Genomic DNA, 19,410 nt, shown 5'->3' with positions numbered 1-19,410 from the left:
TTTAACAATAAGAATTACAAAGTGACGCTGAGCATCACAATCCGTGTGTAGGACATTTACCTTTAAAGTTGTTTTTCAAACAACACACCCCAGCAGAACATTCAGTACCATGAGAGAACCAAAGATCATTCCCCCACTGAGCTTTCCAGAAACTGACATCTTTGGCAAGTGAATGAGACTCCTGGAAAAAACCAGTCAGTACTTTGTTGCTTAGCAAACAAAAATAAGGCTTTACGTTTGACATTGTTTCTGGCATTCAGTGAAAGAACAGACAAAGACATGAACAAAACACAAAGTAAAAACTAACCTTTTAGACTGATTTTAGACTTAGTTCTTAACCTAGGTCGACAGCAAACGCAGCCACACAAATTTAACAACTTTTTTGTGTGTGAAATAAGTCACTTTTAAAGAAGCTCCATAGAAACAGAGCACGAGAACAAAGTTTATTATTACATGTTCGGTTTTCTGTTTTGTCAAGTGTTTACCAGATGATGACAGGACGTCCTCTGTGTGAGCAGTCTCACAAAAGCATCACAAGTCAGGAATGATGATTTCGCCCTCTCCTTTGATGAAAGGTTGATGCTACAGGTACGGACCCGTTAAGGTCACTGAAGAGCTGGCGCCGGTTAACTACTATTTGCTGCACATTACAGGCAGTTTATATGAATGACTTTGACGGCGAACATTGTATAATTTAACCAAAAATACACCGTCTCCTCTCACACTTTAGACATTGCAGTTTTTACGCTTTTAGACGCCGTGTCTAAATTGTTTGAAGTCCAGTTCCTATTAATTAGTTTACCGCGTTCAGTGGTGGAAGCGGCTGACGAACTCCATTGCAAATGTTCCCATTTAATTTCGGACGCTAATTTACAAGATAAAGTTAAGGATGTCGAATATGAAACAAACACTCGTGAATGGTGAGGAGCAGCTCTTTAATTCGGCATGAATTTTAAAAAAAAACCACAAACTCGATTTACTGTGATATTGTGAGATTTGTTTGTGGTGATGTAACTTAGCCATTCAACAGAGTCCGCTAACATTAAAGTGACTGTGACAGTGTCTGTGTTGACAGACGCAGAAAATACGTCAGGGTTTTGTTTAGGTTGTTATTATGTAATAGTCTGTCGCTGCTTTTGAAGGTAAAAAAATACTTGTAGTTTGCTGGCTGTTAGTTCCGCCATTTCTTTTGTTTGCTGTTTGTGCTTTATTAGAACCGGGTCACGTGAATAAAAAGTTTTGCTATTTTTAATAGTAGTGCTGATTTCAACCCCCAAATCGCTGTTCGTGAAAAAGTCAGATAATGATATTTATAAGACATTATGCATGATAGAAAAGAGAACAGCAGATGACTGACATGACAGGCTCGGCACGCAGATTCACCTCGAATCACGGAAGCGCCTTCATCACTCGGATTACCAAACCGGCTCATTAATATTTATGTACGTCGGATTACCAGCCAATCACAAAGCGCGTTCATCAGTCGGCTCATTAATATTCATGTGCGTCTAATTAATATTTATAGTAAGGGAAAGTGCCGTATCCGTAGGCCACAGGCTATGGGTACGGGTCCGTATCTGTAGACACTACCTTGATGAAAGCTCTGGCACCGGAGTAGTAAGCCACCTTCCCCTCGTCACGAGCCTTTTTCACAGACGGGTACAGTCGCTGTCTTCTTTCTCGGTCACCTTGAGAGAAATCCAGCTTGAACTGCAAACCATGCTCCTGTAGATATCTTGAGGTCTTCGCCGCTTCCCAAACAGCTTCTCTTCACTCACGCGACATGAAATGGAAGATGATAGGCCTGGGTCTCCCTGGAGCAGCGCCTCCCGCCTCTTCATGTCCAGCCGGTGAGCAGCATCTATGCCACGGACAAATTCATCTTTCATTGCTGGGACGACCATTTGGCATGTCTTTATCACGATTTGTCAGACATGTTCTTGCTCAGATTCACGTACACCAAAAAGCTTTAGGTTGCACCTCCTTGAGCGAGATTCAAGCTCGTCTACTCTTCTTTGCAAAACGTTTACTGGCTGCTCCAGCGACTCGACTCGTCTCTCAATCACCGCCATTTTCATGCTCACAGCTTTGAGATCGCCCGCCATGGCATCCACCTTGTCGTTGAGGCCAGCAATCTTCCACTCAATGTTGTCTGCTCTATTATTAATCAGATCAGACAGTCGAGTGTAATTCTCATCCTTGGAAGCCCTGGAGGTGATTCTTGAGTCTTTCTTTTGGGAACGGGCGGCTTACTTGGGGACAGGGGTAGCGGCGGGAATTCCTCTTCCATGTTGTTCGGGTCCAGAGTGTAGTCGTGGCCGCTAGAAGCTAGTCCGACTGAGCCCGGTCCTGTAAGCTCCGCTCCAGCCGTATGCTCACGCTTCTTCACCATGGTTGTGACAGCAGAAGTGATAAAAATGTATCAGAAAACCGTAGAAAAACATAGGGCAGTTTTAAAAAAGTTTTCACGAGTTTTATGCAAAGTCTTGTGCAGCGCGTTGCAAAGTTAGACCGTCTACTGCGCCATCTTGACACGCCCATTGGGGCTTCATTTTCTCGGCATTGAACCAACGGGTGACGTCACGGTTAGTTCACGCCTGATATGGAATAATAGATACATCCTTATTAAGAAAAAATCATTTTATTTTAAAGACTGGAATGAACAAGGAATATGGTCGGTATTGCACTTAATGGATGAGAGGGGAAACCTTCTTTGCTGATTTCAGCCACAAATTTAATATCGCCTGTTCAGAGCAACATTTCTCCGACGTCATTAATGCAATCCCACAAGCCCTTGTTTGCACCCTAAAAGGAGCGCTTTTTACGGCTGAATCCCAAACCGCCCCCTACACACTCCCCCTCCACTACCGAGTGTCACTCCAAAAGAAGTCACACTCGCAGCTGTGGAGGGCACCTATTATTGAAGGGGAGGGTATAAATACGATCGGCAGGAATGGGACGCCCTGTCGCCTCACCGGAAAACGGAAGACGTCATCACCATGGTAACACAAAGATGCCTACTGTGCATGGCTGTAGCGCTGTGGCACAGGTTGCAACTAACAAGGATCGCTGCTGCTTCCAGAAGACGAAAGCGTCCCACTTTTTTTTCACTCACATGTTTTCCAATCCTATTATCTGGCATTTCAGATCCAACAAATGAATGAATGAATTCTGTCAGTTGTGTTCAAATTTTAAGGTGTCAGGGGGTGCACAATTAAATCAAACGTCAGCAGAGAAGAAGATTTGTTTCTTTTGATTTATCTTGTTACACCACTCTTTTTGTGATGTTCTGTCAGTGTGAAAAAGGCGTGGGAGAAATAAAGGACGCATGTGGAACTCACATCGATATGTTTGTTTCCTCCTCCATTTCGATGTTGCACTTCCTGAAAAAGTTGTCCAGAGTGTGCATCGATGCAGACTCGCTATTTAAGGGCTGAACAGTCCACTCCCCCTCCGCACTACGCGGTTTGGGACGGCCCTTAATATGGAGGACCCTCCACGGGAACGCGCAAACGGAGGGATAGTGTGTAGGGATAGTGTGTAGGGGGCGGTTTGGGACTGAGCCATACACACAGATTACCCCGACATTGCATTCTCTAACGGTCCAGGGCTGCCCCCTTGTGGACAGAAAGTGTAACAACAAATTTCTCAGGGCTGCACTGACTAAGGAATGTTTTCCCTTACTTCTCAGAAGACGGAATTTAATGGAAGGTTTCAACAATCAAAACATTAAAAACATTAGATGCAATTATATTAAATTTCCTATTCCCTTCAAAGCCAAAGAAGTACATTTTAAAATTATTAATAATATATATCCCTGTAAAGAATTTTTGAACTCCAAGTTTAATATTGGTGACAATGAATGTGTTTTTTGTACCGATAACATTGAAACTGAGGAACACTTATTTTTCAGCTGTGTTTTTTATAAAGATCTTTTGGGATAGTTTCTATATTTGGGCGACACATAATGACTTGGGTACTCCATTTTTGAAATATGCTGATGTTAAATTTGGTTTTGTCTTAGGTGACAAAGAAAAAAGCTTCGTTACTAACAACTTAATTATTATGGCTAAATTTTTCATACACAAATGTAAATTTGGTAATGTAAAACCTGTTTTTATTGTTTTCTTAAAAGAACTAACATCTCTCATGGAATCTCTAAAACTTTGTAAATCTAAGAAGGCACTGTGGCTGTACAATTGTCTTTTGAAACTGTCTCTTGACCCGATATCACCATGAAGACCTTGGCTTTCCCTTCCTTTTTTGTTACTGTTACTGTTATGTTCTTGTTAATAGTGCTCAGTTGGACATACTTGAATGTTGAATGCCTGTAAGCTGTATGATGACATTAAAAAATAATAAAAAATTTTTAAAAAAAGAAAAAAGAAAAAATAATTAAAAGTGGGCGGGGCGAAATAAGGTCTAGTACTGGTATTCCAGTAGTGGTAGTTGTACTTCCGTCCTCCGGCCTACTGGAGGCGCTGCAGACCAGCGCCGCCATCGGGGAACCGGAAGAGCAGTGGAGCAGAGCCGGAGGATGGAGCTCTGAGTCCAACGCTAAACTCTGAACTTCCAGCGGAAACTATCTGTATTAGACAAGCTGGATTTTCATTTATTATAATTTATTCTCATCTCTTATCATTTGCTATCACTTACTGGATCTCGGTGGATTTTTCCACCAAACGGAGACGAAGCTTAGAGTGAACCGATGAACGACTGCGTTCGGAGCCTTTAGCCGGTTAGCTGCTGCTGCCTACCGGGGCCGCTGAGAACATGGGCCGGGGAGACGGACCGAAGCGGGGCAGACCCCCCATGGGACCCCCGGCTGACGACAGACCTCCATTCGACATGGGGCCACCTGGCTGGGGGCCTCCGCCGCACGGGGGTTGGGGCCCTCCGCCGCCTGGAGGCTGGGGTCCTCCCCCGCCGGACGGATGGCCTCTTCCCCCAGATGAGTGGGGCCCTCCGCCGCCTGGAGGATGGGGGCCGAGGGGGCCTCCGCCTCCGGACTGGGACCTCAGAGGACCTCCGCCGCCGGGCTGGGGGCCTCACCCCGACGACTGGCTGCCTCCTCCGGAGGACTGGGGCCGTCACCCCGACCCCTGGAGGCGTCCACACCCCGACGAATGGAGGCTTCACCCGGACGACCTGAGACATCTCCGGGAGGAGGAGTGGCGGCGGCTCCGCCCCGAGGACTGGGGCCCCGACAGGCCGCTCCCTCCGCCGGGTTGGGGACCTCTGGACTGGGGTCCGGAAGGTCCTCCTGAACCGTGGGGACCCGAGCCCGGACCTCCCGTCCCGCCTCCAGTGCCTCCTCCGGGGCTGGCGCCGCCTGTCGGGATTCCTCCTCCGGACCCCACAGCCTTCGGCCCGGGGCCGCTCCCTCCGATCCCCCCGCCGTCCTGCGTCCCTCCCTTCGGGTTCCCGGCCTTCCCTCCGCCCGGCTGGACAGCGGAGGTGAGTCGCCGTCAGTCCGGCTCTGGAGCGTCTCAGAGAAATCCGTGTATGGTTCGTTCATTCGTTTTTCCGTTTCAAAATAAAATGAGAAAAAACAAATAATCGTTTTTTTTTCCTTTTAAAATGAAATTAGAGAAAGGAAAAAAAACGCTTCGTTTTTACAAATTTTAAGGTTTAAACGAACACAAAAAGTATTTTCCCATTTAGAAGCTACTGACAGAACCGGAAGTCAAAGGGAGAATTCTTGGCGACTTGACTTCACTTCTCTGTCAAACTCCGCACCACGTACTGTGAAAACAAGACATGTTTGTCTTTTAGAGCGAGTAGACGCATCACTCTGAGAACTCATGATCTCAGTGTGAACAAAAATTGCTTTAATGGTCCAAGTAAGTATTTTTAAGTATTAAAATGTCAAGAACTCTGGCGATTCCGACCTCTGTTCCCGTTTAACTGACGATCAAGTTAACTCGTGATAGTTTCCGTCTACAGATGTTTCGTTGCAGGTTTGTCCCGACCAGACCTGGTTATGTGCCAAATAAAGACACTAGACAAAGAAAACTTCCCCGAAAAACGTCGGCATCAGTGGCCTACTTAATAAAGTCTATATCCATGTAAACATCACCTATAGACGGTAAAAAGAAATGTCTCTAATTTTATTTCTGGATTCCATCGTTTCCTCTCACCGTTCATAAAAATACGTGTTTTTTATTTCGCCAGTACATTTCCCTGTAATGTCTGTAGGTGATATTTACACGGATATTGACTTTATTCAGCAGTGATGCCGACGTTTATCGGTGAGCTCTTCTCTATCTAGTGTCTTAATTTCACACACAGCCAGGTCTGGTCTGGTCAAATCTGCTACGAAACATCTGGAGAGTGAAACTATCACCAGTTAACCTGATCACCAGTTAAACTGGAACAGCAGCACCAATACATGACAAAAACTTTTGTCCATACGTCGGGCCTGTCTGTAAAACACACAAAAGTGAAACATAACATTCTACAGTTAATAAAGTATGGCACTGAAATTAACATGTCGTTAATATGGAACAAATGACAGCTCTCTCAAAATCAGCAGCTGACACATGACTGCGTCTTAAATTGTTCTCCATGCAGAACCTCCTGATAATATAATATAATATAATCTCTTTAATATAGAGCAATGTGAACTCCATGATTTCTGTGTGGGTTTTGTCACTCTCAAAGAGAATAAAATTGGAAAAGCGCTCCATTAAAGCCATTCTAGATGTGTTCACGATCCAGACCAGCTCTAAACTGTTCTTCCTCAGCAACTTCGGTGTTGCAACAAACTAAAACAACAGCCGTATTTTGTATTTCGGGTTAAAAATCCAACACTGTGTTTTTTCCATTAGTTAAATAATACGTTTCTACATTTAGGTTTTAAAAACTGAAAAACAAAAAAACAACGTGGTTTATTGGTTTTTTAGATTTTATTTTGAAACGGAAAAACGAATGAGCGAACCATACATGGATTCAGAGACAACCGGTATTATTGATTATTGATTTTGATCGGCTGATTGAACTTCTTGATAAACTGAGTCTCATTAATATCGGAAACTTTTCTCTTTGTTCAGATGGTGGTGGAAGAACCGATGCCGAACCCGCCTCCTGATCAGCCCGAGTGGGTGAGTCCGGATCAATAATCCTGATCAGTAATCAAGATCAAGGATCAATCAGCAGCTGCAGTGATTCTTGTCTTTATTTCAGGTTATTCTAAAAGTGATCAATCATAATCAATCATCTGATCAGATTGATTGACTAGACCTGAGTACTTGAGCTAATAATCAGAATGAATATTAAATGCAGTAGCAGTATTTTTACTGTAGTACTTTTACTCAGGTTCTCAGTACTTCGTCCTCTGCAGTTAAACTTTCTGGTTCTTTATCAATGATCAGAGTTCTACCTTCATCCTGGGAATATTTCCAGTTACAGGTTCTTGAAGTCCATAGAGGAGAACGTTCCTTGGGGAAAGTTCTAGAGTAGGACAGTTGTCGGTAGGTCTACTCCAGAACTTTCTCCAGTTGTCAGTAGGTCTACTCCAGAACTTTCTCCAGTTGTCAGTAGGTCTACTCCAGAACTTTCTCCAGTTGTCAGTAGGTCTACTCTAGAACTTTCTCCAGTTGTCAGTAGGTCTATTCTAGAACTTTCTCCAGTTGTCAGTAGGTCTACTCTAGAACTTTCTCCAGTTGTCGGTAGGTCTACTCCAGAACTTTCTCCAGTTGTCGGTAGGTCTACTCTAGAACTTTCTCCAGTTGTCGGTAGGTCTACTCCAGAACTTTCTCCAGTTGTCAGTAGGTCTACTCTAGAACTTTCTCCAGTTGTCGGTAGGTCTACTCCAGAACTTTCTCCAGTTGTCGGTAGGTCTACTCCAGAACTTTCTCCAGTTGTCGGTAGGTCTACTCTAGAACTTTCTCCAGTTGTCAGTAGGTCTATTCTAGAACTTTCTCCAGTTGTCAGTAGGTCTACTCTAGAACTTTCTCCAGCTGTCGGTAGGTCTACTCTAGAACTTTCTTCAGCTGTCGTAGGTCTACTCGAGAACTTTCTCCAGTTGCTCGTAGGTCTACCCTAGAACTTTCTCCAGGGGACGTTCTCCTTTCCTGCTTCCAGTCTTTAAGTTTAGTCTCAGATCATTCCAGGTCCTTGAAGTCCATAGAGGTGGGTCTAGATTTATCGCTTTTTAATGGACTTCATCAGTCCAGCAGATGACATGACATTTAGGAGGAGGAACATCTGAGTTCTGGTAAAAACTGACTCCAGATCAGTTTAAATCCATCTATGTGTCTCAGTCTGAACACTGGATCTGGTTTCTGATCATTTCCTAATATTTTCATGTTTAACTGCTGAATGACGGTTCTGTTTGTGGAAAGCAGAATCAACTTTAAGGTCCTCTTGGTTCTGGATCAGGTTCTTCTGGGTGGAGAACGTGATGAGTGTTTTTTTCTGTCAGATCAAAGCTCTGATTTCGGCTCCGGCTGCTGATTCGACTCCAGCTGAGACTAAAAAGCCTCCAGAGGAACCGGTTGTCCCCAAACCACCTGCCTCTGAGCCGGAACCAGAACCCAAACCCAAACCCAAACCCAGACCTGAGTCCAGGAGGAGCAAAGGTCTGGGGCTGCTGGGGAAACGGATGTTCGAGAAGTGAGTCGTTCTTTCATTTAGCTGCTTTCAGTGTCAGAATCCGTAGAAAGTTTCCTCTCATGATGACGGTGACGTTCTGTCCTCAGACCTCCTCCTGGAAGATCTACAGGAATCATCTCCTTCATCGGGGTCAGTTTGAGACACTCCTTCTTCCTCATGAACGTTTTGTGAAACATTTTAAATCTGGTTCTTATGTTTTTTTGTGTCTAAACGTGTCGACTGGTGGAACACCTGCAGCCTTTAACAGACAGAACCTCAGATTAAAACCACAGAAATCCAGAGCTTCTCCTGTGATTAATGAGTGGATGTTTAGAACAGAATCCATCCTCGTTCCATCTTGGTTAATTCCTGGTTCCATCCTGATGCTTCAGATGTTTCAGGTTCAAATATATAAACTAAAGAAGCTTCAGGACCTGAAAGACAAAAATGTCTAAAAACAGTAAAAAGACACAAACATGGAGTTAGTTTGGTGTTCCACATCCTAGTTAGGTTCTGGTTATGTTTCAGATTCAGAAAACTTTAGTTATGGTTATGCTGTAGTAATGTTGTGGTAATGTTCAGGTTATGTTGTAGTAATGTTGTGGTTATGTTGTAGTAATGTTGTGGTTATGTTGTAGTAATGTTGTGGTTATGTTGTAGTAATGTTGTGGTTAAGTTGTAGTAATGTTGTGGTTATGTTGTAGTAATGTTGTGGTTATGTTGTAGTAGTGTTGTGGTTATGTTGTGGTTATGTTGTGGTAATGTTGTGGTAATGTTGTGGTTAAGTTGTAGTAATGTTGTGGTTACGTTGTAGTAATGTTGTGGTAATGTTGTGGTTATGCTGTAGTAATGTTGTGGTAATGTTGTGGTTATGTTGTGGTTATGTTGTGGTCATGTTGTGGTTATGTTGTAGTAATGTTGTGGTTATGTTGTGGTTAAGTTGTAGTAATGTTGTGGTTATGTTGTAGTAATGTTGTGGTTATGTTGTAGTAATGTTGTGGTTATGTTGTGGTAATGTTGTGGTTAAGTTGTAGTAATGTTGTGGTTAAGTTGTAGTAATGTTGTGGTTATGTTGTAGTAATGTTGTGGTTATGTTGTGGTTATGTTGTGGTAATGTTGTGGTTATGTTGTGGTTATGTTGTGGTCATGTTGTGGTTATGTTGTAGTAATGTTGTGGTTATGTTGTGGTTAAGTTGTAGTAATGTTGTGGTTATGTTGTAGTAATGTTGTGGTTATGTTGTGGTAATGTTGTGGTAATGTTGTGGTTAAGTTGTAGTAATGTTGTGGTTATGTTGTAGTAATGTTGTGGTAATGTTGTGGTTATGCTGTGGTAATGTTGTGGTTATGTTGTGGTTATGTTGTGGTCATGTTGTGGTTATGTTGTGGTCATGTTGTGGTTAAGTTGTAGTAATGTTGTGGTTATGTTGTAGTAATGTTGTGGTAATGTTGTGGTTATGTTGTGGTCATGTTGTGGTTATGTTGTAGTAATGTTGTGGTTATGTTGTGGTAATGTTGTGGTTAAGTTGTAGTAATGTTGTGGTTATGTTGTAGTAATGTTGTGGTTAAGTTGTAGTAATGTTGTGGTTATGTTGTAGTAATGTTGTGGTAATGTTGTGGTTATGCTGTAGTAATGTTGTGGTAATGTTGTGGTCATGTTGTGGTTAAGTTGTAGTAATGTTGTGGTCATGTTGTAGTAATGTTGTGGTCATGTTGTGGTTATGTTGTGGTCATGTTGTGGTTATGTTGTAGTAATGTTGTGGTTATGTTGTGGTAATGTTGTGGTTAAGTTGTAGTAATGTTGTGGTTATGTTGTGGTTATGCTGTAGTAATGTTGTGGTAATGTTGTGGTTATGTTGTGGTTATGTTGTGGTTATGTTGTGGTCATGTTGTGGTTATGTTGTGGTCATGTTGTGGTTAAGTTGTAGTAATGTTGTGGTTATGTTGTAGTAATGTTGTGGTAATGTTGTGGTTATGTTGTGGTCATGTTGTGGTTATGTTGTAGTAATGTTGTGGTTATGTTGTGGTAATGTTGTGGTTAAGTTGTAGTAATGTTGTGGTTATGTTGTAGTAATGTTGTGGTTAAGTTGTAGTAATGTTGTGGTCATGTTGTAGTAATGTTGTGGTCATGTTGTGGTTATGTTGTGGTCATGTTGTGGTTATGTTGTAGTAATGTTGTGGTTATGTTGTGGTAATGTTGTGGTTAAGTTGTAGTAATGTTGTGGTAATGTTTGTGGTTATGCTGTAGTAATGTTGTGGTAATGTTGTGGTTATGTTGTGGTTATGTGTGGTTATGTTGTGGTTATGTTGTGGTTATGTTGTGGTTATGTTGTGGTCATGTTGTGGTTATGTTGTAGTAATGTTGTGGTTATGTTGTAGTAATGTTGTGGTAATGTTGTGGTTATGTTGTGGTCATGTTGTGGTTATGTTGTAGTAATGTTGTGGTTATGTTGTAGTAATGTTGTGGTTATGTTGTAGTAATGTTGTGGTAATGTTGTGGTTATGTTGTGGTCATGTGTGGTTATGTTGTAGTAATGTTGTGGTTATGTTGTGGTAATGTTGTGGGTTAAGTTGTAGTAATGTTGTGGTTATGTTGTAGTAATGTTGTGGTTAAGTTGTAGTAATGTTGTGGTCATGTTGTAGTAATGTTGTGGGTCATGTTGTGGTATGTTGTGGTCATGTTGTGGTTATGTTGTAGTAATGTTGTGGTTATGTTGTGGTAATGTTGTGGTTAAGTTGTAGTAATGTTGTGGTAATGTTGTGGTTATGCTGTAGTAATGTTGTGGTAATGTTGTGGTTATGTTGTGGTTATGTTGTGGTTATGTTGTGGTCATGTTGTGGTTATGTTGTGGTCATGTTGTGGTTAAGTTGTAGTAATGTTGTGGTTATGTTGTAGTAATGTTGTGGTAATGTTGTGGTTATGTTGTGGTCATGTTGTGGTTATGTTGTAGTAATGTTGTGGTTATGTTGTGGTAATGTTGTGGTTAAGTTGTAGTAATGTTGTGGTTATGTTGTAGTAATGTTGTGGTTAAGTTGTAGTAATGTTGTGGTTATGTTGTAGTAATGTTGTGGTAATGTTGTGGTTATGCTGTAGTAATGTTGTGGTAATGTTGTGGTCATGTTGTGGTTAAGTTGTAGTAATGTTGTGGTCATGTTGTAGTAATGTTGTGGTCATGTTGTGGTTATGTTGTGGTCATGTTGTGGTTATGTTGTAGTAATGTTGTGGTTATGTTGTGGTAATGTTGTGGTTAAGTTGTAGTAATGTTGTGGTTATGTTGTAGTAATGTTGTGGTTAAGTTGTAGTAATGTTGTGGTTATGTTGTAGTAATGTTGTGGTTATGCTGTAGTAATGTTGTGGTCATGTTGTGGTTAAGTTGTAGTAATGTTGTGGTCATGTTGTAGTAATGTTGTGGTTATGTTGTGGTTATGTTGTGGTCATGTTGTGGTTATGTTGTGGTCATGTTGTGGTTATGTTGTGGTCATGTTGTGGTTATGTTGTGGTAATGTTGTGGTTAAGTTGTAGTAATGTTGTGGTTATGTTGTAGTAATGTTGTGTTATGTTGTGGTAATGTTGTGGTTAAGTTGTAGTAATGTTGTGGTTATGTTGTAGTAATGTTGTGGTTATGTAGTAATGTTCTGGTTATGTTGTAATGTTGTGGTTAAGTTGTGGTAATGTTGTGGTAATGTTGTGGTTATGTTGTAATGTTGTGGTTATGTTGTAATGTTGTGGTTATGTTGTAATGTTCTGGTTATGTTGTAATGTTCTGGTTATGTTGTGGTTAAGTTGTAGTAATGTTGTGGTTATGTTGTGGTAATGTTGTGGTTATGTTGTAATGTTGTGGTTATGTTGTAATGTTGTGGTTATGTTGTAATGTTCTGGTTATGTTGTAATGTTCTGGTTATGTTGTGGTTATGTTGTAATGTTGTGGTTATGTTGTAATGTTGTGGTTATGTTGTAATGTTCTGGTTATGTTGTGGTTATGTTGTTATGTTGTGGTTAAGTTGTAGTAATGTTGTGGTTATGTTGTAATGTTGTGGTTATGTTGTGGTTATGTTGTGGTCATGTTGTGGTTATGTTGTGGTAATGTTGTGGTTAAGTTGTAGTAATGTTGTGGTTATGTTGTAGTAATGTTGTGGTTATGTTGTAGTAATGTTGTGGTTATGTAGTAATGTTCTGGTTATGTTGTAATGTTGTGGTTAAGTTGTGGTAATGTTGTGGTTATGTTGTGGTTATGTTGTAATGTTCTGGTTATGTTGTGGTTAAGTTGTAGTAATGTTGTGGTTATGTTGTGGTTATGTTATGTTGTGGTAATGTTGTGGTTATGTTGTAATGTTGTGGTTATGTTGTAATGTTCTGGTTATGTTGTGGTTATGTTGTAATGTTGTGGTTAAGTTGTAGTAATGTTGTGGTTATGTTGTGGTTATGTTGTAATGTTGTGGTTATGTTGTGGTTATGTTGTGGTTAAGTTGTAGTAATGTTGTGGTTATGTTGTAATGTTGTGGTTATGTTGTAATGTTCTGGTGATGTTGTGGTTATGTTGTGGTAATGTTGTGGTCATGTTGTGGTAATGTTGTGGTTAAGTTGTAGTAATGTTGTGGTTATGTTGTGGTCATGTTGTGGTCATGTTGTGGTCATGTTGTGGTAATGTTGTGGTTAAGTTGTGGTAATGTTGTGGTTATGTTGTAGTAATGTTGTGGTTATGTAGTAATGTTCTGGTTATGTTGTAATGTTGTGGTTAAGTTGTGGTTATGTTGTGGTTATGTTGTAATGTTGTGGTTATGTTGTAATGTTGTGGTTATGTTGTAATGTTGTGGTTATGTTGTGGTTAAGTTGTAGTAATGTTGTGGTTATGTTGTGGTTATGTTGTTATGTTGTGGTAATGTTGTGGTTATGTTGTAATGTTGTGGTTATGTTGTGGTTAAGTTGTAGTAATGTTGTGGTTATGTTGTGGTTATGTTATGTTGTGGTAATGTTGTGGTTATGTTGTAATGTTGTGGTTATGTTGTAATGTTCTGGTTATGTTGTGGTTATGTTGTAATGTTGTGGTTAAGTTGTAGTAATGTTGTGGTTATGTTGTGGTTATGTTGTAATGTTTGTGGTTATGTTGTGGTTATGTTGTGGTTAAGTTGTAGTAATGTTGTGGTTATGTTGTAATGTTGTGGTTATGTTGTAATGTTCTGGTGATGTTGTGGTTATGTTGTGGTAATGTTGTGGTCATGTTGTGGTAATGTTGTGGTTAAGTTGTAGTAATGTTGTGGTTATGTTGTGGTCATGTTGTGGTCATGTTGTGGTCATGTTGTGGTAATGTTGTGGTTAAGTTTGTGGTAATGTTGTGGTTATGTTGTAGTAATGTTGTGGTTATGTAGTAATGTTCTGGTTATGTTGTAATGTTGTGGTTAAGTTGTGGTTATGTTGTGGTTATGTTGTAATGTTGTGGTTATGTTGTAATGTTGTGGTTATGTTGTAATGTTGTGGTTATGTTGTGGTTAAGTTGTAGTAATGTTGTGGTTATGTTGTGGTTATGTTGTTATGTTGTGGTAATGTTGTGGTTATGTTGTAATGTTGTGGTTATGTTGTAATGTTCTGGTTATGTTGTAATGTTCTGGTTATGTTGTGGTTATGTTGTAATGTTGTGGTTAAGTTGTAGTAATGTTGTGGTTATGTTGTGGTTATGTTGTAATGTTGTGGTTATGTTGTAATGTTCTGGTTATGTTGTGGTCATGTTGTAGTAATGTTGTGGTTATGTTGTGGTTATGTTGTAGTAATGTTGTGGTAATGTAGTAATGTTCTGGTTATATTGTGGTTATGGTTAGGGTCAGTTAATGCTAGTCTTCTGCTATTGTTCTGCTAATGTTCTGTTAATGTTCTTGTTCTGTCTCCTGCAGCCGTCGTTCGGGCTACATAGAACGTGAGGATCTGGAGAAGTTCACGTTCAGCTTCGATGCCTTCTTTGGAAACCCTAAAGCGATGACTCCTGGAGTCCGAGTCCACTTCACCGCCTGCAAGGAGAAGGTTCCTCTTAGCAATAAATAATACTGCCTTAGCTCACCTTAACAACAGATACTGCCTTAAATTAGCTCTCCTTAACGATAGATAACACCGCTTTAAATTAGCTCACCTTAACAATAAGAAATGTTCTGTCTGATCAAAACAGCAGAAACCTGCTGAGCTTCTGTTTGAATGTTTGTGTCTCAGAATACCAGTTTGATCGCGACGGATGTGAAAGTGGCTCCAGGTGGAACCGAGAACGTCGACACGGAGATTTATGAAGCTGTCGTCAGTCAGCCAATCATAGAACCGCAGGTAAGAGTTTTAATCTGGTTTGATCTGACTTTAATCCTGTTTAAATCCAACTTTATTCACAGTTTTAATCAGGTTTCATCTGATTTATTTAGAGTTTTAATTTAATTGACTTTATTCTGGTGTAATCTATCTTTTTGTCCAGTTTTAACCTCAGATTAAAGCCAGTTTAATCTGGTTTTAGTGCAGGCTAAGTTTAACCTTTAATAGCTGCTCCTTCTGCCTCTGATGCTCAGGTTGTGAATCGTTCTTTGTTTAGCAGCCCGGGGAGCGAGCGTATCCCGGACAGGTGTACGTGGACATCGGTCCTCTGAGGACCAACCTGCCCTTCGACAAGAAGGACAGCACGGTGACGCTGCTGAAGAACGACCAGGTCCTCATCAACCTGCTGACCGACATCGTGTCCGAGAAGAGGAGGGCCACCAACATCAAGCCCAAGATCCCTGCCACCTTTAGCCACACCGGGGAGGTCCGAGAGAAGGTCAGCACGGATTTAGTCTGAGCTTGAGTCCGGATTAGATCTGAGCTTTAGTCCAGGTTAACCTGAGCTTTAATCTGGTTTAAATCTGAATGTTAGTCAAGTTTAAATCTGAATTTTAGTCCAGATTAGTCTGAGACTTCATCCAGTTTAATCTGAATTCTGGATCTCTGTGGAGGAGGCTGATCTTCTACAGTTGAAGTTGATCTTTTGATCTTCAGCTGGTTAAATGTTGGAACCTAATTGCTCAGCAGTCTGGGACTGATTCATCCTGGATGTTTGTTTTATGCTGCAGGGCGTCATCATCAGCCTGAAGGACGGAGAAGGAATCATCAGGTCAGAGGAACACGGAGAACTTCCCTTCGACATCAAAGAGAACTTCAGCGACGTGGACTTCACTGAGGAAGACGCCAACGAGGAGGTGGAGTTCACCGTGGTGGAGGTGAGAACATATCCATGATGTCCTCACTGCTCCGACTGTTTTGTAGAAGGTTCCTCTAGATCAGGGTCCCCAAACTACGGCCCGCCTCCACATTTGGTCCAGCCTCCTGAACGACACCAGAGACACAATATGATTTTTTTTCAGTCTGGCCACGTGATCGATACTAATACAGGCATAGAACGTGGAACCTACTAAAGGATTCAGTGTTTCCTCTCGGATTTTTTTCTGTAGGCGGCAGGCTCTCCGCTCGCCCCCCCGCACACACACACACACACAAAGAGCAGATACTGAGAACACCACAGTTATCTGTAGGTTACCTTAGTACTCGCAAGTACCCGACACGGTGCAGACTGCTGTGAAGGTGGAGACATGCAGCAGTGGAGGATTTGCAACGATTAAAAAAAAATCATTTAAAGGAGCGGCGCTGGAATTTTAGTAGCAGCGGGCTGCAGAATGAATGTAGCATAAACCCTGGGATTAAAAGGAACACAAGACCTTTGAGACACTGCTCATATGAGTCATTTAAGTCAGAGATTCTGCTCTGACAACTAAGATGAACTTTTACCTGTTAAGATTGCGCATGGGGCCGCCTGTGTAGCTCAATGGGTTAAGGTGAATCATGTACAGGGGCTGGTGTCCGATGCAGCGGCCCGGGTTCGATTCCCACTCGTGGCCCTTTGCTGCATGTCTTTTCCCATTCTACTCCCCCGTTTCCTGTCTCTCTTTCACTTCGTCTGTCCAATAAAGCCAAAAAAAGGCCATAAAATAAAATTTAAAAAAAAGATTGTGCACGGCACAATTTAAAATTAATGTTCCACGGACTTTTTTTCTGTGAAGAACCCAGAGAGGGTAATTTGGTTATTATTTATTTCATAAATAGTGTTATTTATGTAATTAATAGTGTTTTTTATTTCCTGACTTTTTTTCTGTGAAAAAAATAATAATAACCCTGGAAAGGGTTATTATTATTTGGTTATGTGTGACTTTCTGGAGAACAATGTTTACGTTTAGGCACCCCTGCGATCGTCACACTTTTTCTGTTACAAACTGACCGTGGCCCCCCCACCAGAGAAGGGAAAAGTTATGCGGCCCTCACAGGAAAAAGTTTGAGGACCCCTGCTCTGGATGTTAGATCAGATCCAGGAGGTCCTCACTGCTCCTCAGTGGTGAGATTTGTTCTGTAGAAGGTTCCTCTAGACCAGGAGGTTCTAACTCATCTTAGTCCAGGTTCAACCTCCAGTTCAGTGTTCACATTTATGGAATTATGTTTTACTGAACATCATGAACAACCTGAAGACAAAAGAGACAAAAAACTTACAAAATGACAAAAAATTATACACAATACAACAAATGATGTAAAACACCAAATGACAAAAATAAGACAAAAACACAAGAGAGACAAAAAGGAAACACAAAACGACCAAATCTTGACACAAACGACAAAAATCAGACCAAAAAAAAGACAAAAAAAGACCTCTCCATAACAGCTGATCAGGTGAGAAGTGAGCTAAAAACGATCAAGACCAGGAAAGTCACAGGTCCTGATGGGATCGGCTCCAGACTCCTCAGACACTGTGCAGACCAGCTGTCAGGTGCTGCTCCGCATCTTCAAACTGAGCCTGAGTCTGCAGAGGGTTCCTGTGTTGTGGAAGACTTCCTGCCTGGTTCCTGTCTCAAAGACCAGGAACCCCAGAGAGCCAAACCACTTCAGACCTGTGGCCCTCACTTCTCATCTGATGAAGACGATGGAGAGGATCATCCTCAGGAATCTACTCCCCCTGGTGAGCCCTAATCTGGACCCACTGCAGTTCGCTTACCAACTGAACATTGGAGTGGATGATGCAGTCGTCTACCTGCTGCACAGATCGCTGACTCACCTGGAGGACACCGGCAGCACTGTGAGGGTCATGTTCTTTGACTTCTCCAGTGCTTTCAACACAATCCAGCCTTCTCTGCTCAGAGTGAAGCTTGAGGGAGTGGGACTAGACTGTCACCTGGCTGCTTGGACCATCGACTACCTCACCAACAGACCACAGTACGTGAGGCTTCAGGACTGTGTTTCTGATGTAGTGGTCAGCAGCATGGGGGCCCACAGGGGACAGTGCTCTCTCCCTTTCTCTTCATCCTGTACACATCAGACTTCCACTACAACTCTGGGAGCTGTCACCTCCAGAAATTCTCTGATGATACAGCCATTGTTGGGTGTGTGTCTGATGGAGACGAGCTGCAGTACAGGACAGTCATCTCTGACTTTGTCGACTGGTGTGAGTGAAACCATCTGCAGCTCAACGCCAGTAAGACGAAGGAGATGAACATCGACTACCACAGGAGGAGGACACCTCAGACTGCACCGGTGAACATCCAGGGTTTGGACATTGAGATAGTGGACTCATACAAATACCTGTGTGTTCACCTCAACAACAAACTGGACTGGTCACACAACACAGAGGTCCTGTGCAAGAAGGACCAAAGTCGTCTCCACCTGCTGAGGAGACTGAGGTCCTTTGGAGTGAGCAGGACTCTGCTCCGGACATTCTATGACTCTGTGGTGGCGTCTGCTGTTTTCTATGCAGTGGTCTGCTGGGGAGCAGGGAGCTCTGAAAGGGACAGAAAGAGACTGAACAGACTGGTGAGGAGGACCGGTTCTGTGCTGGACTGTTCCCTGGACTCCATAGAGGAGGATGTTGGCAAAGCTCACATCCATCAGGGACAACCCCTCTCACCCACTGCATGACACTGTGGAGTCTCTAAGCAGCTCCTTCAGCAGCAGACTGAGACACCTAACCTACAATACGGAACGCTATCACAAGTCATTCATTCCATCTGCTATAAGACTTTATAACACCAGCATCACTGGCTGATGTTAAAACAAAACTGGACTCTGTCACATCATCCTTTACCACATAATCTGCACAGTTCTTGCGCTATTCTGAGTCTTTTTGTACTTCACATCATTCCATAATCCACTTTTCCCATCCTACACTCCTGAACATATTGTGATTGTTATTATGATTATCATTATATTGTTGTTTACTGTTGCTATTGTTGCTCTACTGTATGATGTGTGCTGCTGTAACATGGGAAATTTTCCCAGACACAGGGAGTAATAAAGGATTATCTTATCTTAAAAAAAGACAAAAAATGAGACGAACAACATGAAATCGTGTCGTTTGTCTCATTTTTTGTAATTTTGTGTCAAAACAAAAAAGGGACAAAAATATTTGATAAACAAGTTACAAAGCGGCAAAAAACTGGACAAACATACAAAAAATTACACAAGCGAGATAAAAAATTACAAGAAATGGATTAACAACACAAGTGATATAACAAGAAAACACAAAATGACAAAATGAGAAAAAAGACAAACAAGATGAAAATATTACAAAAATTAGACAGAAAAGAACAAAGAACAATCTAGTATTTTACTTTCTGATCCAAACAACTTGTCATGGTCTAGAAATTATTTTAAATTTATAGTTTTACTGATTAATAGTCTGCAGTTAGACGTTAGATCCTGACCTTACTTGTCGTCTTCCACCTGTCCTGGGGTCAGCTGAGGTCGGGGAAGAGAGCCATCAGGATCCAGCGGGTCAAGGA

General features: G+C 41.7%; 1 protein-coding gene across 1 annotated transcript; it reads left to right on the top strand.

Moving 5' to 3' along the window:
• The first annotated feature begins 4,515 nt into the window (after positions 1-4,515).
• LOC127537498 (basic proline-rich protein-like) lies at positions 4,516-8,823 on the top strand. The gene is made up of 4 exons (XM_051959918.1): positions 4,516-5,457; positions 7,053-7,103; positions 8,426-8,616; positions 8,703-8,823. Exons 1-4 carry the CDS (start codon positions 4,774-4,776, stop codon positions 8,785-8,787), a joined length of 1,011 nt encoding a protein of 336 aa, XP_051815878.1. The 5' UTR covers positions 4,516-4,773; the 3' UTR covers positions 8,788-8,823.
• Positions 8,824-19,410: the final 10,587 nt, after the last annotated feature.

This window comes from Acanthochromis polyacanthus, chromosome 15, assembly GCF_021347895.1.
Source record: "Acanthochromis polyacanthus isolate Apoly-LR-REF ecotype Palm Island chromosome 15, KAUST_Apoly_ChrSc, whole genome shotgun sequence".
NCBI classification, from domain to species: domain Eukaryota; kingdom Metazoa; phylum Chordata; class Actinopteri; family Pomacentridae; genus Acanthochromis; species Acanthochromis polyacanthus.
The sequence above is the reverse complement of the archived record's forward strand: the minus strand, read 5'-3'. Positions and strand labels throughout refer to the sequence as shown.